This window comes from Bos grunniens, chromosome 5 (genome assembly GCF_055505025.1).
Source record: "Bos grunniens cultivar Pamir isolate PY7600 chromosome 5, Bosgru_T2T1.0, whole genome shotgun sequence".
Lineage (NCBI taxonomy): Eukaryota > Metazoa > Chordata > Mammalia > Artiodactyla > Bovidae > Bos > Bos grunniens.
In genome coordinates, this window is record NC_141169.1 from 100,940,065 (window position 1) to 100,964,510 (window position 24,446).

The 24,446-nt window shown below is 37.2% G+C and overlaps 1 protein-coding gene across 7 annotated transcripts in view; it reads left to right on the forward strand.

Annotated features, from left to right (window-relative positions):
• Positions 1–24,446, forward strand: part of LOC147372745 (uncharacterized) — a 33,619-nt gene continuing 9,173 nt past the window's right edge. The window contains exons 1-6 of one of the 7 annotated variants that reach the window (XM_086404205.1): positions 5–577; positions 5,943–6,044; positions 19,618–19,716; positions 21,114–21,224; positions 22,551–22,628; positions 24,116–24,291. In XM_086404205.1, coding sequence (XP_086260331.1) covers positions 6,038–6,044; positions 19,618–19,716; positions 21,114–21,224; positions 22,551–22,628; positions 24,116–24,291 — 471 coding nt within the window. In that variant the 5' untranslated portion in view covers positions 5–577; positions 5,943–6,037. Of the gene's footprint in view, positions 578–3,777; positions 4,210–5,942; positions 6,045–14,130; positions 19,447–19,617; positions 19,717–21,113; positions 21,225–22,550; positions 22,629–24,115; positions 24,292–24,446 lie in introns of those variants that run through there. The other 6 variants (XM_086404202.1, XM_086404206.1, XM_086404208.1 and 3 more) reach the window with 6 other exon arrangements.

A 24,446-nucleotide genomic window follows, 5' to 3' on the forward strand; every position in this document is an offset into this window, starting at 1 on the left:
TTTAAAAATATCATAATCTCCATATTTTTGGATTGTCTTTATTGCATATTCTGTGGTGTGTCCTGTTCTCTCACTGTCCTCCTTCTCAGGGTTCCTAGTCCTCTGAGCTCATTTTGCACTAGCATTTTGCAAAAACTGTTGCAATAATCAGTCTGGAACATGTTACTGCCCTTGGGAGGATTGTGCACTGTTAGCCAGATTCCATTTGTCAGGTTTTAGTCACTGCTTTCTTTTGCTGACTTGTTATTTTTCAGATAGTACTATGTTTGTGAATCAGTCATTGTGGATATATCTGGTGATGAAGGAGATCTGATTCAGGCTATCAGGATAAAGAATCGTTGGTCATGAAACACACCCAGAAGTCAATGTGCATCAAATTTCTGGGACTGGATCAGTGGATCAGAAACTGAGAACATGAAGTTATTCTTATTCAGGAGAGATGAAAACCAAATATTTGACATACTTCTCATTGTCAAATTTGTCAAGGGAGTCAGAAGTTGAAAATGAGGAACATATTATGAAGAAATTGAAAAGAAAGGGGAAATTTAAAAGGAACTGAAACCTTTGAAATTGAAGAGTAAGTAACTTCTGACTTTTAGATTTCAGAAACTGAAAAAGTTAGTAGGTATTACACTATTAAATTAGCATGTTTTCATAGGATAATATTTTTGTCATTGCTATTCTCTGGTTGTTTTAAATGACAACCCCACAGAGAAGTCTTCCATACATCCTCTATTTGGGATAAACCTCCTCTCCTTTCTCTGTCACACTTTCTTCTACTCTACTTTATTTCTATTCTCATATTTTTCACTACCTTATATTATATTGCTTATCCATTGATACTGTAAAAATATCAATATAAGCTATATATTTACAAGTAAATACATGAAGCATAGAATGTAAACTACCTTACGAAAATAAAGGCTTCTATCAGATGGTCTGGAATATTGCTTACCATACAGTGGGTACTCAGTCTGTTGAATAAAAGAAAGAATAAATGGATGAATAAACAAATGTTTCTGAATGCCCAGGGAAAACTATTTATTACATTTTTCAAAGTTACATAGGCAGATCTTGTTTAGTCTCTAAGTTGTGCCTGACTCTTTGTAACCCTATGGACAGTAGCTGCTCTGTCCGTGGGAATTCCCAGGCAAGCTTACTGAAGTGGGTTGCCATTTTCTCCTCCAGGAGGTCTTCCCAATCCAGGGATCAAATTCACGTCTCCTACTTGGCAGGTGGATTTTTTACTGCCGAGTGACCTGGGAATCGGCAGAACCCACTTATAAAATAAAATACATTGCATTTGTATTTATGTAGAGAAAGTTTATTATGATATGATTAGAGTAGGATGAATATCTTTATCTGGGAGAAGAGATTTGATCCTTTGAAAATTTAGGAAATCAACTACTATTCAAGTTTTCAGTCAATTAAAATAGTGAATGAGTTTTTCTCAGGTAGTAGGCTTTGTTCTTATTTAGTTTCTCAGTCGTATCTGACTCTTTGAGACCCCATGGATTGCAGCACACCAGGCTTCTCTATCTTTCACTATCTCCTGGAGTTTGCTCAAACTCATGTCCATTGAATCAATGATGCCATTCAACCATCTCATCCTCTTTCACCCCCTTTTTCACTTGCCCTCAATCTTTCCCAGCATCAGGATCTTTTCCAATGAGTTGGGTCTTTGGATCAGGTGGCCAAAGTATTGGAGTTTCAGCTTCAGCATCAGTCCTTCCAATGAATATTCAGGGTTGATTTCCTTTAGGATTGACTGGTTTTATGTCCTTGCTGTCCAAGGGACTCTCAAGAGCCTTCTCCAACATCACAGTTTGAAAACATTAATTCTTCAGCACTCAGCCTTTTTATGGTCCAATCTCACATCCATACATAACTACTGAAAAAACCACAGCTTTGACTATACTTGAGAATGTACATTTAGGAGGATGGTGAAAACACCTATTGCTCCAGAATAAATTCAAGCCAGTGAAAATTCTGGGCTTCAGGGTAAGAGTTTTTGGGATTTCCCTTTATGTCAAGGTTTACATATCAGAACATGGTTTTCATATATACACTTACATATATATGTACATGTGCAAATATTGTCTTTCTCAACAACACATGAAATATTCCTTAACTTCTACCTTTATAGTGTTTTTTATCTACCCCAGACATCATACTCCTTAAACATGTTTTCTGTTAAGAGAGGTGCAAAACATCAACTTGGCTTCTGATCTCATTATATAAATGGTCAAGAATGTCAACTTTTCCTTTGTTCAATATTTAACTCATTAGTCATTTCTCACATGTATAAACTGACAAAATGATGAGCACGCAAGTGCATAGATCATTGTCTAATCTCTGCATCGTCTAAACAATGAGACTACTGGCTCAAAGCAAATGTGTGTTTTAAGATCTCAGAGAAGCATTATATTCACTCTTGGAAGGAGAGGTAGAATAAGAACATCATATGCATTTAGAAGAACAGTTAAAAACTTTAGGTTCATCTGTTCAATTCAGTTCAGTCACTAAGTCGTGTCCAACTCTTTGCGACCCCATGAACCACAGCATGCCAGACCTCCCTGTCCATCACCAACTCCCAGAGTTCACCCAAACCCATGTCCATTGAGTCAGTGATGCCATCCAACCATCTCATCCTCTGTCGTCCCCTTCTCCTCCTGCCCTCAATCTTTTCCAGGATCAGGGTCTTTTCAAATGAGTCAGCTCTTCACATCAGGTGGCCAAAGTATTGGAGTTTCAGCTTTAACATCAGTCCTTCCAATGAACACCCAGGACTGATCTCCTTTAGGATGGACTGGTTGGATCTCCTTGCAGTCCAAGGGACTCTCAAGAGTCTTCTCCAATACCACAGTTCAAAAGCGTCAATTCTGCAGTGCTCAGCTTTCTTCATAGTCCAACTCTCACATCCATACATGACCACTGGAAAAACCATAGCCTTGACTAGACAGACCTTTGTTGGCAAAGTAATATCTCTGCTTTTGAATATGCTGTCTAGGTTGGTCATAACTTTTCTTCCAAGGAACAAGTGTCTTTTAATTTCATGGCTGCAATCATCATCTGCAGTGATTTTAGAGCCCAGAAAAATAAAGTCAGCTACTGTTTCCACTGTTTCCCCATCTATTTACCATGAAATGATGAGACCAGATGCCATGATCTTAGTTTTCTGAATGTTGAGTTTCTAATAAATGAGAAAAATGAGACCTAGAGACTTCCCAATTTACTTAATATTAAATAAAACACTAAAGCTCATGCTACCTACATATTCCCTCCCCATCCCTGTCTCCACCCCAACTCCTGTTTTTAAAAAAGTTTCAAACTCTATAGGTTAAAGCAATTTCCTTTTTCCTTGAGTCAATTTTCAGAACACTTTTCTAAATTTACTCCTTACAGTTCTTTTTTTCTTTCTTCTTTTAAATTCTGTGGTAGGTATCTTCTGTTCATTGCACAATGCTGCAATCTTTCTTGACAGTAAATAAAAAGGAGGGTGGGGTACAATATTTAGTGTAGTTCATTGTAATCCTTTTCTTCTTGATTTTTGTTTTGATCCATTAATATTTTGCTTTTAAATTCTCAGGAATCTGCAATCCACAAAAAATCACATAAAAATGGAATGAAAATTTTTGATTAGAATTAACTCACCTGTGGTTTTCAGGGAGTCAGCAATGGGTTATGCACTCCATGCAATTCTAACAGAGTTCTCACAGGCACATGCTTTCTAAGAACTGATTATACATGCAGAAATAAATACATGTTTATTTGTATTTCCATAGGGTAGTGTTGAGTCTGGAGATACAGATGTTTTCCCCTCTAGTTGAAAAATGAAAGATTGTTTATATTTAAAACCCACATTTTTCTCTTAGTCATTTCTTCAATTTGGTGTTTTAGTGGAGGAAGTTAGAAAAAGTGAGATAAGAGGGATGTACAGAGGTGAGAATAGTGCAGTTATGAAATTCTCAGGGGAACAGTTCTGTTTTCTGATACTTCTTTTGCTTGGTCTTTACAAAGATAGCTCAGTCCCTGCATGCACAGGCCATCTAAGAGTGGCTTCTGTGAGTTCAAGGTGATAGCACAGCACACCGGTTGACTGAACTGTGCTTTGTTCAATAATGTCTGAAGAAGTGACCTATGCAACTCTCAAATTTTCAAATCCTAAGACAAAGGAACCCCAGGAAAGCCACAGTCTCAAGAGAACAGGTAAGAGTCTCCTTGAGGATCAAAAAGACCAGAGAAAAGGTTATCAGCTATACTGGTGGGTTCTCCTGTCTTCAATTCAAGGCTGTTAGTCCCTTCTGAGATTTAAATTCTGGAGAACTAGTCCATAGATCAGTCATTATGACAGAGCCTAGTTATGTCTATCTTATTTAGTTTGAAACATCATCATTGGGGCTTCCTGATGGCTCAATGGTAGAGAATCAGTCTGCCAATGCAGGAGACTCAGGAGACATAGGTTTGATCTCTGCATTGGAAAAATCCCCTGGAGAAGGAAATGGCAACCCACTCCACTGTTATTCCCTGGGAAATCCCAAGGACGAAAGAGCCTGCTGGGCTACAGTCCATGGGGTCACATAAGAGTCAGACTTGGTTTAATGAATAAACAACGACAACAACAAAGTTCATCATAATATGTGAAAAAAGACTGTGGTCTAAACCTCTGAAAATTCAGATTGCTGTTGCCACCAAAATAACAGTTCTTATATTTTTTAGACATTTTACGATGATTTTACATACAGGCTATTAGAGGAAGAAAAAGACAGCAATAGTGTGAGCATAGCTATCCAATATTTTTATTTAATTGCTATAAGATAAGAAATAGGTATATGCTATGAGTTTCATAGGATCATGGGACACCCAGTCAGTGATTATGCATTAAACATTTATTTCTTTCTGAGGAAGAATAAGACTGAAGGTTCCTTATCTCAGCATAATAGAATTGCAGTCTTCTTTATCCAGCAACTTAATTCCCAGACAGTTAATAACAATGAAGCAGTAGGAAGATATTTTTTCAAAACATGATAGTCATATTCACTGAAATTTCTTTATTGCTATGAGATATTTTATATTTAAATAATGAAGTAAAAGCCCTCTATGTGAACAAATCTCTGATTAGAGGAATTAGGTTAGTGGATCATGTGTTAGGGACTAGTTTCCCTCCAAAGAGTCATTTTCTCTGTCTCTATAACATCTGATGAAAGAACTGCATGTATTTGGGAAAAATACTACATCTTCATCATACAACAAACACCATAGACCACTATGGTGGTATCTATAAAATTGGAGATGCAATTTATGTTCTGCAGTGCTGTGCTAAGTTGCCTCAGTCATGTCTGACTCTTTGAGACCCTATGGACTATAGCGTGCCAGGATCCTCTGTTTGTGGGATTTTCCAGGCAAGATAACTGGAGAGGGTTGACATGCCCTCCTTCAAGGGATCTTCCCAACCCAGGGATCGAACCCAGTTCTTTTATGTCTCCTGCATTGGCAGGTGGGTATTTTACCATTAGTGCCACCTGGGAAGCCCTTATGTTCTGCTACATATTTTCTAATGTGTATTTCCTTATGTAACAATTTTATCCCTTTCTATATATCTAAGTAAACAGAGGATGAGATGCTTGGGTGGCATCACTGACTCGATGGACATGAGTTTGAGTAAGCTCTAGGAGTTGGTGGTTGACAGGGAAGCCTGGCATGCTGCAATCCATGGGGTCACAAAGAGTCGGACACAACTGAGTGACTGAACTGAACTGAAACTGTTTCAATTTTATTTTTATAAAAGTTTACATCATGTTTGTCTATTGGAAAAATCTATCATCAGAATCAGAATCAAGCCACAAACACAGGACTACCTGGATAATTAGAAGGCAAAAAGGATTATAGAGAAAAGAATGATTTTCTAAAAACATTGCCACTGTTTATCTTTCCTGAAAAAGATAGCCATGAAACTCCTGACTTGGAGCTGGGTGGTGAAGCTGAAACTGAAGCAGGGAGCATCAAGGGCACAGCTGAGGTGACTGAGAGCAGAGCTATGAAAGGTGAGACCTACTGGAGCTGGGAGAAAAGTAAGAAGGACCTAGTGGGAGATGTTGCAGCAGAAAAAATAAAGATTTCCTTTGAAAATAAAAGATTTTTCTGTAGAGGTTGTGGAAGAAAGGGAACTCTACTAACTGTGGGTAGAAATGTAAATTGATGCAGCCACTATGGAAAATGGTATGGAGCTCCTTAAAAACTAATAATAGGGCTACCATATGATCCAGCAATCCCACTCCTGGACATATATCTGGAGAAAACCATAATTCGAAAAGATATGTGTAACCCCAATGTTCATAGCAATATTTACAATAGTCAAGACATATTAGCAACCTAAATGTCTACTGAAAGATAAATAAAGAAAATATGGTGTATATATATATATATAATGGAATACTACTAAGCCATAAAAAGAATAAAATATTGCCATTTGCAGCAAAATGGATGGACCTAGAGATTATAATACTAAGTGAAGTAAGTCAGACAAAGACATATACCATGTGATATCACCTATATATGGAATCTGAAAAATGATACAAAAGGAACTTAGTTACAAAACAGAAACAGACTCACAGCCATGGAAAACAAACTTATGGCTACCAAAGGGGAAACGGAGGAAAGAATAAATTTGGAACTTAAGATTGACATATGTACACTACTACATATAAAATAGATAACCAACAAGAACCACTGTATAGCACAGGGAATTCTACTCAATATCTTGTAATAACTTATAATGGAAAAGTATCTTAATATCTATATACATGCATATATACACATGTATATATATATATATATACACACACACATATGTATATATACATATTTATGTATAACCAGAAACTGACACAGCATTGTAAATCAACTATACTTCAACAAAAAATAAAATAAAAGACAGAAATTTTTTGAGAAAATAAGGAAGACAAACCAAAGATGATAAACTCATGACCTTTAATTATGGAGAATCAGCTCTTTTTAATTACTTTCTCCATCCATCCCCAGAGAGTATTCGTGTACTTTTCTGAATCTTTCCAACTTTTATAATATTAAACTTCATTGACTTTTTTCCTCCCATTTTTCATCATTTTATCCTTTATTATATTTCATGGATGATTTTCTTAAATTATCTTTTTCCATTAAAAATGTTTCTGATATTATTTTATTTTCAATGAACTTCTGCTATTGTTTTCTAAAGGCTGTTTCTATGGCATTCTATTCTTATATGTGGATGAAAAATTGTATCTTAATTCTCTGATGGTTTTAAAAATTGTACTTTCAAGTCAACATTATAATTTAAATACAAAATAATATGCCCACTTAAGCATATGGTTGACTGGACTTAAAAAATATATACCCATACAACCAACTAAAATTAAGATTTACAGTATTTCTGTCACCACAAGAAGACAACTTGTGTGCCTCCATCTTATCCTCACCACCTATCTTAGTTTTAGCCCCAGCTTTTACTTTTTGTCATTCTAGACTATTCTGTTAAGTCTAGAGGTTTTATGTAGTAGTAGCAGTGTAGTTGCTCAGTTGTGTCTGACTCTTTGCGACTCCACAGACTCTAGCCTGCCAGGCTCCTCTATCCATGGGATTCTCCAGGCAGGAATACTGGAGTGGATTGCTATTTCTTTCTCCAGGGGATCTTCCCAACCCTGGGGATTGAACCTGGTCTCCCACATTGCAGGCAAATTCTTTACCATCTGAGCCACCAGGGAAGAGTTTTTATATAAATAGTTTCAAATAATATGCAATGATTGACTGTGACTTCTTCTATGACTGGCTTCATTCAGTAAACACAATGTTTTTGAGATTCATCTGTGTTCTATGCGTTGGCAGTGAATTTCTTTCCATGGCTGAACAATATTCCAGAGTGTGACTACACCATACCATGTAAACTCACTCATCTGTAGATGAACATTTCAGTTGCTTCCAGTTTGGAGCTAGTATGAATAAAGCTGATAGATATACAAGTCTTTGTAGAGACCTATTTTTAGAAATTTTTGAAGGATAATAAAGAGTAGAAGCCTGGTTTGGATGGCTTATGTTTACTGTATAAGAAACTGACAAAATTGTTTTCTACATTTATATACCTCCATGCCTTATAAGGTCTTCCCTGGTGACTCAAATGGTAAAGAATCTGTGTGAAATGAAGGAGACTTGGATTTGATCCCTAGGTTAGGAAGATCCCCTGGAGAAGGAAGTGGCAACCCACTCCTGTATTTTTGCCTGGAGAATTCCATGGACAGAAGAGCCTGGCGAGTCCATGGGAACGCAGAGTCGGACGTGACTGAATGACTAACACAGTCATATAAGAGAGTCTGTTTATTTACAGAGTTTTTGAACTGTTCTCATTGCATTATTTATGCTTTCCCTAAATTCTTATTGTCTGTGTTTTCTGTTTCTTCAGCCTCATATTGGCTGCTTTCCTCAAATATCAAATGATCCTTGGTTGTCTCTACTCACTTAAGTGTGTGGTACTAAACTGATTTAATGAGAGCTTGTGTAGGTGAGATGGGCTTGCTAAATGGTAGCATTCATCAGTCAATTCAGTTCAGTTGCTCAGTCATGTGTGACTCTTTGTGACCCCATGGACTTCAGCATGCCATACTTCCCTGTACATCACCAACTCCTGGAGCTTGCTCAAACTCATGCCCATTGAGTCAGTGATACCATCCAACCATCTCATCCTCTGTCATTCCCTTCTCCTCCTGTCTTCAATTTTTCCCAGCATCAGGGTCTTTTCCAGTGAGTCAGTTCTTCACATCAGGTGGCCAAAGTATTGGAGTTTCAACATCAGTTCTTCCAGTGAATATTCAGGACTGATTTCCTTAGGATTGACTGGTTGGATCTCCTGTCAGCAAGAGTCTTCCGCAACACCACAGTTCAAGGGCATCAAATCTTAGGTGCTCAGCTTTCTTTATAGTCCAACTCTCATATCCATACATGACAACTAGAAAAACCATACCTTTGACTAGTTGGGCCTTTGTCGGCAAAGTAATGTCTCTGCTTTTTAATATGCTGTCTAGGTGGTCATAGCTTTTCTTCGAAGGAGCAAGCATCTTTTAATTTCATGGCTATAGTCCCCATCTGTGGTAATTTTGGAGCCCAAGAAATAAAGTCTGTCACTGATTCCATTGTTTCCCCATTTATTTGCCATGAAGTGATGAACTGAAGTAGCATTCATGAACTGGAGCAATTCACTGAGAAACCCAATTTTTGATATTTGAAATTTTTCCCCCTTCTTGAGCCAGTTGACTATTCTGGAGTCGAATGAATCTTCCAGTGCTCCTCCCTGGGCATTCTTCTGTTATAAGGGGTAAGAGAGGGTAACCATTTTACAAAGTGGAGAGAAAAATACATAGGAGGGAATATGCATATCTTATATCAACTTTCGGGCATTTTTTTCAGTTTTCAGACTCCCCCATACCTCCACTTGGAAAGATAAAATACCTGGAGCCTTTGGGGTTCTTACGCAAGAGTCAGCTCACTTTTGTTTCCTCACTACTGACTTTGCTTCAGTTTCTAAGTGCCTACAAAGTTAGTAATAGCTTTTGTATCTGTTACCTACCTTCCCAAAGGCCATTTCTGTGGTTTCCTTTCTTTGTTATTATGAATCTATAGGCCTTCTTTAACTACTTTCTATATTTTATTGGAGTTTTAGGAGAAAAATCAAGGTAAAGGGATGATGCATCTATAACTGTTCATTTCAGACTGGTTTTAATTAGCATTTCAATCAGCTCAAATGTACTTTCATTCTGCCTTTTTTTTCCCATTTCCTACTGGCAAATACCTAAGCCCATGTAAGGAGCTACTGTTGGGGCTAGCAACCAGGCAGCGGATTGATGGTATGTATTCCAAACTCTTATGGTGCCAATGAAGAAAAGATTTGTGTGCCACTGCCCTCATTAAGAGCCTGAAGATTCACAAATAAAAGGCTTAGATTCAGGTCTCTCTGGTGCCTAGGAAGGATTCAGTCTCTTGAGATTTATTAGACTCTGTAGAAAAAAAGATGGTGCCAACTTTCTTATGTGGTCCTGGGAGGACTTGCTTATCTTTTTGGCCTCTGAGGGTTAGTGTGGAAACTAAATAAGAATGCAGGAAAGGTCTTCTATAATCCTAAATCATGGAAAGCCTCAGACTTTGCATCTCAGAAGACAATGGACCAGGTTTCTTCTTTTATGGGGTATAAAATGAAGACCTTGTTTTCTGACATTCCACTGGCACTTAGTAAAAGAAACACCTGTGCATTCCATCACACATAGATTTGATGCCACTCAAAGTACTCAAAGTGACTTCCTGGTGGCTCAGACGGTAAAGCATCTGCCTAAAATATGGGAGACCCAGGTTTGATCCCTGGGTGGGAAAGATCCTCTGGAGAAGGACATGGCAAACCACTTCAGTACTCTTGCCTGGAAAATCCCATGGATGGGGGAGCCTCGTAGGCTACAGTCCATGGGGTCACAAAGAGTTGGACACAACTGAGTGACTTCACACACACAAAGTACTCAAAAGCTTGGTATCAAATCTTAAAAGTCAGTAAAGCCAAGGGAAAACAAATAAAAGTTACTAATTTTATGGAACCCAGAACCATAGGAAACACAGAACCAGAGGAAAAGAAAAAGCCCAACAAACAGCTCCAAGTAAAACAGAATCCCTACAAGAGAAAGATAATCAAACTAATTTATGATATTAAATTATGGCACTAAAAGTTTTCAATTTGAAAAAACATGACTTTCATACAAAGAATGAATGATCATTAAGGCCCAGTTGCAGGTCCTAGAATGTCATACGACCCAGAGGGATGATATGGGGAGGGAGGAGGGAGGAGGGTTCAGGATGGATTTTCTTTTAAAAATTTAGAAAAAAATAATTAATAAAAAAATAAATAAATAAATATAAAAAATAAATAAAATAAAGAGACATGAAAATCATGATGGACTTGGATAATAAAACCAAGTAATCTAAAATATAAATAATAAGATTCCATAAACAATAAAAAGAATAGATATAAACAAGGAAGTAATTAAAGTAACTAGTTACCATTTAGTATTGAGTAGATATGGAAAGAAAATATCTTCAATTCAGTTCAGTTCAATTCAGTTCAGTTGCTCAGTTGTGTCTGACTCTTTGCAACCCCATGAATTGCAGCACCCCAGGCCTCCCTGTCCATCACCAACTCCTGGAGTTCACTTAAACTCATGTCCATCAAGTCAGTGATGCCATCCAGCCATCTCATCCTCTGTCATCCCCTTCTCCTCCTGCCCCCAATCCCTCCCAGCATCGGACTCTTTTCCAGTGAGTCAACTCTTCACATGACGTGGTCAAAGTATTGGAGTTTCAGCTTTAGCATCATTCCTTTCAATGAACACCCAGGACTCATCTCCTTTAGGAGGGACTGGCTGGATCTCCTTGCAGTCCAAGGGACTCTCAAGAGTCTTCTCCAACACCACAGTTCAAAAGCATCAATTCTTCAGTGCTCAGCCTTCTTCAGAGTCCAGCTCTCACATCCATACATTACCACAGGAAAAACCATAGCCTTGACTAGACGAATCTTTGTTGGCAAAGTAATGTCTCTGCTTTTCAATATGCTACCTAGGTTGGTCATAACTTTCTTTCCAAGGAGTGTCTTAATTTCACGACTGCAATCACCATCTGCAGTGATTTTGGAGCCAAGAAAAATAAAGTCTGATACTGTTTCCCTATCTATTTGCCATGAAATGATGGGACCAGATGCCATGATCTTAGTTTTCTGAATGTTGAGCTTTAAGCCAATTTTTCATTCTCCTCTTTAACTTTCATCAAGAGGCTTTTTAGGTCCTCTTCACTTTCTGTCACAAGGGTGTATCATCTGCATATCTGAGGTTATTGATATTTCTCCTGGCAATCTTGATTCCAGCTTGTGCTTCTTCCAGTCCAGCATTTCTCATGATGTACTCTGACTATAAGTTAAACAATCAGGGTGACAATATACAGTCTTGATGTACTCCTTTTCTTATTTGGAACCAGTCTATTGTTCCATGTCCAGTTCTAACTGTTGCTTCCTGACCTGTATACAGGTTTCTCAAGAGGCAGGTCAGGTGGTCTGGTATTCCCTTCTCTTTCAGAATTTTCCACAGTTTATTGTGGTCCACACATTCAAAGGCTTTGACATAGTCAATAAAGCAGAAATAGATGTTTTCCTGGAACTCTCTTGCTTTTTTGATGATCCAGCGGATGTTGGCGATTTGATCTCTGGTTCCTCTGCCCTTTCTAAAACCAGCTTGAACATCTGGCAGTTCACGGTTCACGTATTGCTGAAGCCTGGCTTCGAGAATTTTGAGTGTTACTTTACTAGCATGTGAGATGAGTGCAATTGTGCGGTAGTTTGAGCATTCTTTGGCATTGCTTTCTTTGGGATTGGAATGAAAACTGACATTTTCCAGTCCTTGGCCACTGCTGAGTTTTCCAAATTTGCTGACATATTGAGTGCAGCACTTTTACAGCATCATCTTTCAGGATTTGAAAGAGCTCCACTGGAATTCCATCACTTTCACTAGCTTTGTTCGTAGTGATGCTTTCTAAGGCCCACTTGACTTCACATTCCAGGATATCTGGCTCTAGGTCAGTGATCACACCATCGTGATTATCTGGGTTGTGAAGATCTGTTTTGTACAGTTCTTCTGTGTATTCTTGCCACCTCTTCTTAATACCTTCTGCTCCTGTTAGGTCCATACCATTTCTGTCCTTTATCGAGACCATCTTTGCATGAAATGTTCCCTTGGTATCTCTAATTTTCTTGAAGAGATCTCTAGTCTTCCCCGTTCTCTTGTTTTCCTCTATTTCTTTGCATTGATCGCTGAGGAAGGCTTTCTTATCTCTCCTTGCTATTCTTTGGAACTCTGCATTCACATGCTTATATCCTTCCTTTTCTCCTTTGCTTTTTGCTTGTCTTCTTTTCACAGCTATTTGTAAGGCCTCCTCAAACAGCCATTTTGCTTTTTTACATTTCTTTTCCATGGGGATGGTCTTGATCCCTGTCTCCTGTACAATATCACGAACCTCTGTCCATAATTCATCAGGCACTCTGTCTATCAGATCTAGCCCTTTAAATCTATTTCTCACTTCCACTATATAATCATAAGGGATTTGATTTAGGTCATACCTGAATGGTCTAGTGGTTCTCCCCACTTTCTTCAATTTAAGTCTGAATTTGGCAATAAGAAGTTCATAATCTGAGCCACAGTCAGCTCCTGGTCTTGTTTTTGCTGACTGTATAGAGTTTCTCCATCTTTGGCTGCAATTCATTTATCCTAAAATCAGAAAAGATACAATTTATCCATTTTAGCAAAATTAAAAAATCATCATATACTCCATTTGAGAAATACTCAAGAAAATTTTCAGTCCCATGATTAATTAATTAGAGTTTAAGGGGACATTTAGAGGTGTGCAAAAAAGCAATAGCTGATAATGGCATGACTATGAAAATTGCAATAATAAAAGTGCTAAATAATCTTTCAGTAAAACAGATATATTGTAAGAGAAAGTTTATCATAGTCTAGAATCATTTATAATAAACTCTCACCATATAACCTAGAGTTAGGGAGAGAAGCAGTGAGGGAATGAAAGCACTATACAAGTTTGGGTTGGACAGTCGATTTTTCTACTAACATATTAAATACATCACTTGAAAAAAAAATTAATCATCAGAGAAAGGATTAGCAATTATATTAAATAGCATATTTCAAAACTATCCTGGACTCAGCCCAGAGCTCTGTGATGAACTAGATGGGGGAGGGGGGGCTGAAAGGGAAGTTTTTTTTTTAATTTAAATGTATTTATTTTAATTAGAGGCTAATTACTTCACAATATTGCAGGATACAGGATGCTTGGGGCTGGAAGGGAAGTTTAAGAGGGAGAGGATATGTGTGTACTCATAACTGATTCATGTTGCTGTAAAGCAGAAACCACCACAACATTGTAAAGCAACTTTATTCCAATTAAAAATTCAAAAAATTAAAAATAAAAGGAAACAAAAATCTAGCCTGGAAAACATAAGGAAGAACACCCAGCAGGTGGTTAACATTAATCACCTGGGGCTAGGAAGGTAGATCAATGAGAAAAAGACTAAGAAGTTAGTGAGGAAAAACTACTGCTAAAATATAAGTGAGAGTGTTCATAAAATATCCAGAATATGTCATATGATCACATTTATATAAAATTCTGTGTTTTTAGTGTACTTTAAATGATTTCCAAAAATTATTAGGGGACATTAATTGGATATGCCCACATTTAAAACTGACTACTGCAGATTTAAAGCCTTTGTTTAATTGCTTAAAAAGTGACCCTAATTCCAGTTCTAAGTTGACTAGTGAGACAGAGTTGGCTCTTGTTAAAGTAGATGAGACTTTAAATGATCAGTTAATTAGGATTAATACTACCAAAAGATGAGATTAAATTATTCTTGCCATAAAACATACACCTACAGGGTGATTGTGACAAAAAGGCCCATTGGTTCCATCTACCAGTGACCCCAAGAAAAATAGTTTTATCTTATCCTAGCTCAGTGGCACAATTATAAAAGGAGGAAAAAAGAAGTGTGGAACTTTTTAGAAAAAAAAAAAAAGTAGCAAATATAGTAATTCCATTCAATAAGGATCAACTGCAAGTCTTTTACAAAATAGTGATGATTGGCAAGTTGCCCTGATAGATTTCAGGGGTCAAATTTTGTTTCATTTGCCCTCAAGCCCCCACAGTCGTTAAAAGTTCAAAAATGTTAGATTGGCAGTTTGAGGATACCTGTGGAACTTTCCAACCGAATGTAGTTCCTACGCTCCCCTTTACCCTATGGGGGAGGGACGTGCTGTCTCAAATAGGAGATACTCAGAGAAGGGTTTTCTCAATTTCTTAGTTATCAACAGGTGGTACAATTAACAATACTTTATATATTGTTATAAATACGTAATATAAATATATTTGCCTAACTACAGTTTGCCTAATTAGGTATGGGTATAAATAAAACATAATAAAGGTATACCTAATTCTATTTATAGATCTATACTTACTTAATTTGTATATAAATCAATATATGTATTATATATATACTGTATAAATGTATATTGCAGTAATATAATGTGTGTGGCTGATATTAATTGGTATGGATTGATGTGCTGTGATGATATATGTTCTGTATGCTGTATAATTATATATGTGTGACATGTATTATTGCAGTACATTGGTTTGTGTTGGTTGGTACTGGCTGTGTGCGTGTTGTATTGCTGTAATATATATGAATTAATATATTAATTATAAGATTAATTCAAGTATATTGATTTATATATATTGTATGTCAATAAGTTTATACTTGTTGCCATATATAAATACATTTTACATTTAGGTATATCTGTATACCAAAATGAGATAAGGAGGTTATACATTTATTATTTAAATTTATAGAGACCTAAACTAAACATTAGACCTAAATTAACATATCTCTAAATTTATGTTGTTAAAATGTAAATTTTAAAAAATTTTAAAAATTAAATTGACAACTGCTTGATAATTCCTTTGCAATAAAACCCCCATAGGTGTAATTGGGGTGGCCAGACAAAAAATTGGTTTTATAGCAAAACAGCCCCCTAGAGTGGGTCCATCTTCCCGCTCAAACTAAAACTGTAGTGGCTTCTTATCCGGGATTGATAGCTACTTTGATATTAAAGGAAAAAAGCGGAACATTGAATTATTTGGTAAAGAGCCATCAGAAATTGTAATTCCATATAATAAGGAACAACTTGATGCTCTTCTAATGTTTGAAAATTGGCAGATTGTTATAAGAAACTATTTTGGTCAAAATTTTTGCATCATTTACCTTCACATGTTTTGCTGAATTTTATATCCAGACATCCAGTTATTTTTCCTGTCAGATGTAAACAATCTCCTATTCCAAATGCTCAGATAGTTTTTACTGATGGGTCAGCAAACGGTAAAGCCTCCATAGTTACTAAAAATCACCAAAAGGTTTTAAAAACACAGGAAACTTCAGCTCAAAGCGCTGAAATAACAGTCATAAAGGTTTTTGCTATGTTTGCAGATGAGGAATTTAACCTTTATTCTGATTCTCAGTATATTGTCGGGTTGTTTCCACATATTAAAACTGCGGTTTTGTCTGAAAATAAAACTACCATATTTAATTTGTTAACTAAATTACAGCAACAAATTTGGAAAAGAAATAAAATATTTTTCATTGGACACATTCGGGCTCAGGACACATTCGGGCTCATTCCGGATTGCCCGGCCCTTAAAATGCCTTTAATGATTTGGCTGACTTGTTAACCTGAAATACAGTGGCTACTGTGATTGAGGAGGCCAGAGCCTCTCACTTACTTTATCATCAATATGCTACTGCCTTAAGATATCAATTCCAAATTCCCAGAGAGGCTGCTCGAGAGATTGTGTGTTCTTGCTTATATTGCCCCACTGTTTATAATAGTCTACCTATGGGAGTTAATACTCGCGGTCTCAAACCTAACGTACTCTGACAAATGGATGTAACTCATGTCTCTTCATTTGGAAAACTGTCCTTTGTTCTTTAACTGTAGACACCTTTTCTCATGTTATTATTGCAACTGCTCATACAGGGGAAGCAATTAAAGATGTAATACAACATCTCTTTACTTGTTTTTCATATTTGAGCCTGCTAAAAGCTCTGAAAACTGACAATGCTCCTGCGTCTAAGTCTTTTCAGGAATTTTGTATAAAGTTTCAAATTAAACATAATACAGGCATCCCTTATAATCCCCAGGGACAAGCCATTGTTGAAAGAGCGCATCAAACATTAAAAATCCAAATTCAAAAACTAAAAGAAGGGGAGTTTAAGTATAGTTCTCCCCATCAAATCTTGCAACATGCTCTTTTCGTAATAAATATTCTAAATACTGATCTGGCTGGAACTACTGCAATGTTTCGCCATTGATGCCTGGAGCAATTAAATGCAAAACCATTAGTTAAAGGGAAGGACCTCCTCTCAGGACAATGGAAGGGTCCTGACCCATTATTAACTAGTGGTCGAGGATGTGCTTGTATTTTTCCACAGGATGCAGATTCTCCAATTTAGATCCAGGACAGGTTGATTCGCCATGTTGCAGACCCCCAGACATCCAGTTCCCCCATTGCTTCGATCACAAAAGAGGAGCCCGCCTGAAGGGGAGGCAAGATAAACATCGAGATCCCGGCGGGACCGACGGGGCTGCTGCAGCGCGAACTCCAACCAGAAAATAATTCTACTTACTCTGTTTTGGCTTGTCTACCCTCTCCTTATGTTTTTCTCTTTACCAATGATTCTGGAAAACTTAATGTACATGTGACTTTCACTGGTGGACCCAATGTAGTGACTTGTGAACAATGCATGCTCTCATCTTGTTTAAACCCTCAATATAATGTTTGCTCCTTTATGGTGTTACAATGTCCACCTTATCTTATGATGTAACCACTTATTGATATGTTAACTATAGTCTTGCTATGTTACAACAACTACAAGATTTAATGTGATCATGACAATTTGTGGGCTTTACTTATTTTAGGAATATCAGCTTTAATAGCAGCAATTACTTCTGTTACTGTGGCAGCAATATCATTGACTCAACAAGTGCATACTGCCCAATATGTTGATACCATGTCTAAAAATGTTTCTTTAACTCTAGCAACACAGAAAGTTATAGATAGAAAATTGGAGATGAGAGTAGAGGCCTTAGAAGAGGCAATAATGCATATTGGGACTGAGTTACAGGCTTTAAAAGTGAAAATGGCTCTGTCTTGCCACGCTGATTACCGGTGGATATGCGTGACATCTTTAAAGGTAAACGAGACAGATTATGAATGGGAAAAAATCAAAAATCGTATCTCAGGTGTTTGGAACAGCTCTGACATTGGCCTGGACTTAGGGAAAGTTCATAATCAAATACAGGCCCTGGAACACTGTCGACTGGATTTTACCACCGCTGGAGCAGCTAATGACTTTTTTCTCACCTTCTCTAACTTTATTTCTGGAAAAAACATTCTGTCTAATATCTTTAGTTCTAGTTTTGCTTCTCATAATCATTCTTCCTTGTATTGTCAGGATTCTTCGGCAGAACATTCAAAAGCTCGCGACTGAGCTGCATCTGGCTGTTTTAAGAAATAAAAAAGGGGGAGATGCCGGGAGCCGGCATATTGCATATTGAGTGCATATTGCATATTGAGTGCAGCACTTTTCAGGATCTGGAATAGCTCAACTGGAATTCTATCACTGCCGGTAGCCAGCGTGAGGAACTCCACCCATGACAAAGGTCATGAGGAAGGAGGCTTGGCATACGCAAAGGCGGGATCAAGCCTCAGGAGTCTCCCTGGAAATTCTCGAGCAATCTACCCCCAAAACCAGAGTCTGCCTACTTTCTGCTTTGTGCTTTCACCTACACCTCTGACTTTACGGGGGGCTGTCCCCCACTACCTCTCTGAAAAAAGTTAGCTTACAGCTCCAGTTAATAATTCCTGGGTGTGACAGTGTTTAACCTACAAACTCCTTTGGAAATCCTCTAGCCTGCCTGAATAGGTTTTCCAGCCACATGTGATTGTTCAGAGCCTCCCAACTGTGAGAGGCAGGAGATGTTCTAAACTGTCTAAACACAGATTCTTTTGAGTAGTTAAAAGATTGATTAGAAATTGTATTGGTGAAGGGATTTTCACTTGTTGGGCCAATGTTTGCTGCTAAGTTTCCATATCCCTTACCTGCTGTGTCCCTGGCAGTGTATTGATTAATATAATTGGTGTAAATAGTAGCTTTAATGTTTGTAACCTGGGACCCTTGAGTTAATTCTTTTTCTTGTTATAGCCCACCACACCTTTGCTCTGTAGGAATGCAACTTTATCTAATGCTTTTGGAGGGTGGCTCCTGACCAATCACCTTTAGAGAAAAATAAGTTTTCTGAAGAAAAGGTCTTAAAATGTTAACAGGCCTCCGGGCCAGAAGATGATGCAAATCACCTAACTTTTGCATATGCTAAGTTTGCAGGAAGAAAGCCTGGCTTGCTGCCTGACTCTACCCCTTCCCCCATTATCCTCTATGCATAACTTAAGGTATAAAAACTACTTTGGAAAATAAAGTACGGGCCTTGTTCACCGAAACTTGGTCTCACCATGTCGTTCTTTCTCTTACCTTCTGGCTGAATTATTCAGCCTCTTTTCTACACTGAATTTCCTCACTGAGCTATCCTTATCTCAGCCTCTTTTCTCCACTGAATTTTCCTACTGAGCTATCCTCATTCTATTACTCTTTATATCCTTAATTAACGTTTAATTAAGCAATTGTTTCCTGATCTTCGCCTACGCCGTCTCTCCTTCGAATACCCTGGTTCAGCCGGGGCTGGTCCCCGGCAAGATGTGAATGTACAGGTGTGTTTATGTTGGCCGAATATAAATGAGGTCTCATTGACTTTGCAAGCAATTTTTTAAATTAAACTTTAGAAGTCTGATACCACTATGTATAGAAGAGCAGGAGTTGGAGGGAATTAAGGAAAGAGGAAGTAACATAAAATGCTTGACTTCTTGTCATTCTCCTCACAGGACACAGCGCTCCATCAAAGGTATGGTACCCTATTGCTTTTGTTTCACTGTCGTTGAACCTGGTGGTGCTGGCTGGACTGGGAGCCCTGGGCTTAATGCGTAAGTGTTCACTCTTTTCTGAGGCTGTCCCTTACTTTTCTTAGGCATATTGCAAATGAATCCAAATCCCAAGACATATCCGTATAAAACTTCCAGATAAACAGAGGAAAACAGGTTTCATTTTTGTATGCCCATGTAACACTAGTCATTCTTTTTAGGCTATCTTAATATCAGATTCCTTCAGTACAACCAATGCTGAAGAGAGTAGTAAAGCCTATGTTTCTAAAAGTTATAAAATTAATGCAACAGAAATATACTAATTTATACCCTGAGAGTTTTCATGAGGAGTCCATTTATTAGAAATAAATTCTTCATTTTCATGACATTTTTGAAGTATCTCTTCTCAAGCCTGGATGCCATTGGGAAACACTTATTCCCTTTCCATTCCCTCCTACAAGAGTGGGTACAAAGGCATTCTAAGGAAATAGAGGATGATTACGGCAATAATTGGAGAAGGCAATGGCACCCCACTCCAGTACTCTTGCCTGGCAAATCCCATGGACGGAGAGGCCTGGTGGGCTGCAGTCCATGGGGTCGCTAAGAGTCGGACACGACTGAGCGACTTCACTGTATTTTTTCACTTTCATGCATTGGAGAAAGAAATGGCAACCCACTCCAGTGTTCTTGCCTGGAGAATCCCAGGGATGGGGGAGCCTGGTGGGCTGCCGTCTCTGGGGTCGCACAGAGTCGGACACGACTGAAGCGACTTAGCAGTAGCAGCAGCACGGCAATAACTGTTTCTTTGTGTCCATTCTTCGTGATTGTTTCTCATTTAATTCTCATAAAACTTAAAGATTCTGTTAGGATTAAGGGCTGGCAAGTAAACTAATATCAGTCTTGTAGAAAAGATGGGTTTTGTTTAATAATCCACAAAATGGATATATTATGTTTTTTGAATCTTCTGATATTCTTAGGTACATGATTTCTGTTTTCTGAAATTCTTATTTTTTTAATTCTGAGGCTAGTATTTACTAATTCTATATCCATAAAATATGGTTATTTCTGTCCAAGAAACTCAAAAGTTACAACACGAAGCCTCACCAATGTATTCTGGTGACTCCTGGTCTCAAAAGTGTGGTTTGCATTTTTAAAAACTAACTATTGAATTACAGTCTTTTATTTTGAAATCTGTGCATCACATAGACATTTTTCGTTTTGTATTTTTAAACTTATTTGGGCATTTCCTTATATAAGAACTAGTACTCTGTTGAGTAACATCAAACATTATTATTTCAAATAAATGTTAATCTTAAAAGTATGTAAAGATATTCTACTCTTATGTAGCTATCATTTTAAAACATGCTTTTTATTAAATTTTTAAATAACTGCTGTGTTATTAGTATAATTTATTGGAAGATTCTATGTGAAAGTTATTAATCTCCTTATATGAATTACAGATTACTACAAGCTCATTTTTAATAGCAAGACAGTTTATGATGTACAACTGAATGTAACAGATCATATGGAAACAACCACATTACCCACAGATATGCCTACAACTGTCTCAGGTGAGCACATCATTTTAATATGTTAGAATACACACTAAAGTGTTGAATAACTTTTACTTCCAAGTACTTTGAAGAGTTAAAGCGGAAGGAAAATAAAAGTGAAAGATCTTTCTGTTTCAGAGTTATCAGTAACATAGTGTTCTCCAGTTTTCTCTCTTCTTTTTCATTGTGTTCAAAGTCCTGAAATATTTACAAAATTAAAGAAAAACCATAAAAATATGGTAAACATGTATAGATTCTTCTGTTAAATAAGCATTTTCATCTATCTGTACTTAGTTTCTTTCTATGTTTAATTATTTTTTTTCAAATGAATTGCCTTCTGTCTCCTTGGACTAGGTTTTCTTAAAGGCCTTCTTTCTTCCTTCTTTAGTACTGACATTTAAACATTTTAATGGAGTTTAGCTGTGATGGTGTTTAGCTGGGTATATGGAAGATAAATATTCTGTATTCTCATATGTCTGAAATAAGTCTTTAACTTGGCTAGCTATAAATTTCATGGCTAAAAATTCACTTCTTAGAGAAAATTAAGGGAGTTACTTCATTGTCTCTGGGAAACAATGTTGTTAATAAGTCTGTCCCCAATATAATTTTTATTTTATAAAAATGACCCAACTTTAGCTGCTGGGGTCCTGACATTTTGGGTTTTTCTTGTGTATGAGTGTTTTGGAAGAACTAATGCTGACGCTCCAATACTTTGTCCACCTGATGCGAAGAGCTGACTCATTGGAAAAGATTCTTTTGCTGGGAAAGATTGGAAGCAAAAGGAGGAAAGGGCTGCAGAGGATGAGCTGGTTAGATAAAATCACCAACTCAGTGGACAAGAATTTGAACAAACTCCAGGAGATAGTGAAGGATAAGGGAGCCTGGCGTGCTGCAGTCTTCTCAATCTGAAAGTTTAGGGCTTTCAAATTTAGGGAGTATATGTGCTATTCCTTATAGTTTATTTTTTACTTCATTTCATTTCCTCTGTTTTTTCCATGACTTCTCTCTTTTGGATGTTCAGATTTACAAGTTTTCATCTTTCCTTTATATTTTCTGTTTATTTTAACACTAGATTCTGGAAGATTTCTTAAATTTTACTTTTTAATCTATTGATTATTTTTTGGCTATCATATTTTTGAATGATTCTTAAGTTTGTTTGTTTGTTTTTGTAGCATCCTATTCTTACCTTATGTATATACTCTTTTGGAGACATCTTTGTAAATTGATTAGAGATACATTTTAAAATATCAGTCTGTTTTTTTGAAATCATTTTGAGGAGGAAAGCTGTTTTTTCTTTTCGTTTTCTTTAATCATGAGAATTCTCTTTCATGTACTGCTTCTAAGTCGCTTCAGTTGTGTCCGACTCTGTGCGACCCCATAGACGGCAGCCCACCAGCCTCCCCAGTCCCTGGGTTTCTCCAGGTAAGAACGCTGGAGTGGGTTGCCATTTCCTTCTCCAATGCGTGAAAGTGAAAAGTGAAAGCGAAGGCACTCAGTCGTGTCCGACTCTAGCGACCCCATGGACTGCAGCCTACCAGGCTTCTCATCCATGGGATTCTCCAGGCAAAAGTACTGGAGTGGGGTGCCATTGCCTTCTCCTTTCATGTGCTGGTGCTCCTATATACCCTAGGATTTTTGCTTCTCTGTTGATACTCAAGAAAGGAAGTGATGGCTAGTGTGGATTGCCTCTATTGTTATTTTAAAAAATAAAGAAGATAGTTTTTCCATTAGATCTCTCTAGAAGTGAGAACTCTGAGTACTTTTTTCTTTTGGCCCTCTACTTTATTTCTTAAAATTTTTGATGTAGTTTTACAATGTTTTAGTTTCTGCTGTACAACAAAGTGAATCAGCTATATTTATACATATATTTTAAGGGTGGAAGACCAGGGAGGAGTGATGAACAGGCAACTTTCCTGTTCAGATTAAGTTAGATATAAAGTATGGTGTCAACAATGATAGTAGAAACCAAGGCCTTGCCAGATAGCTCATTCAATATTTTTAGAGATTAACAATATCCTTTCCTCCCCTGAAAATTGTATAAATGTCACTGATTTTCTTCCTCCCTCTCTTAACTTCTTATCTTCTTTTATCAAAAAGATGCACTGTGCACCATATGTCAAGCACCTGGGAAACCTAGAGAATATAATTTTTTTTTGGTATAACAGTTACAACAATTTCTCATCTTGAGTGTGACAGGAGAAGCAGACAAGTAAACAGAAAAATTATAATTCAGTGTAATAAGTGTTCATAAACATGAACACATAGTGCAATAAACCATATAGTTGGAGGAAACAGTTCACACTGAATGGGGTACAATATTTAATGCAGGGATTAGATGAGTGTTTCCATAAAAGTAATGAGATAGCAAGACATTCTCAAGAAAAATTTAAGATTTTCAAGATAAATGGATGACAGGAAACTAAGTGGATTAAGAGATAACACTGGAGTGCCATGAGGGTTCCTATAAATAATGGGAAGAAGTTGGATTTCAACCTGAAATCTATTTGAATCATTTAGAGAAGAGTCTTATAGAAATATCACTGAAAACACCGAGGTGGTAAATATCAGAATAGATACAGACTAAGGTCTTGCTTTTTTTTTTTTTGCAGCAAACAAAACATTCTGAAGTTTTCTCTGAGTGCTTTGAATATTCCCTTCATTATTTTTTCCCTTTATAGCCATGATTTTTCTTCAATCTTCAGATTGCTCCAGATCCAAATCTATTTCATCTCAGGCTGTGCTCTTTTCCTTCTCTCATATTTTAAGCAATCATCTCTTTCAAAATATAACTCCTGTTAATCATTTGAATGTATAATGCAAATATTTAGAAATTCTGATGTATATGCTAATTTATACTATATCTGTGCATACCTGTCATGCATGTGTGTGTATGTATCATATCTTTATAGACTGTCCTTATTCAGACCCAGCGCTTCACTTATGTTCAGAGATATGGATACAGTATGGAAGTAACTTCTATAACTTTTCTACCAAAATAATTTGTAATACGTGCGACAGCGACTGTGAGAAGAATCACTCCTCCCTGATGAATATGGATGATGGGGAAAATAGGAATAGAACCAAGGTTTGTGGTATGATTTGTGGTATGTCTGCAGCTATTTCTTGGTATTTTTAAAGTACAGGCACGGAGAATTTGGGTAAGAACATTAATTCTTGGCCATTCCTGATAAATGGCTTTCATGCCCTTCACTTTTGCTCTCTCCATCTGAGTGGAAAATT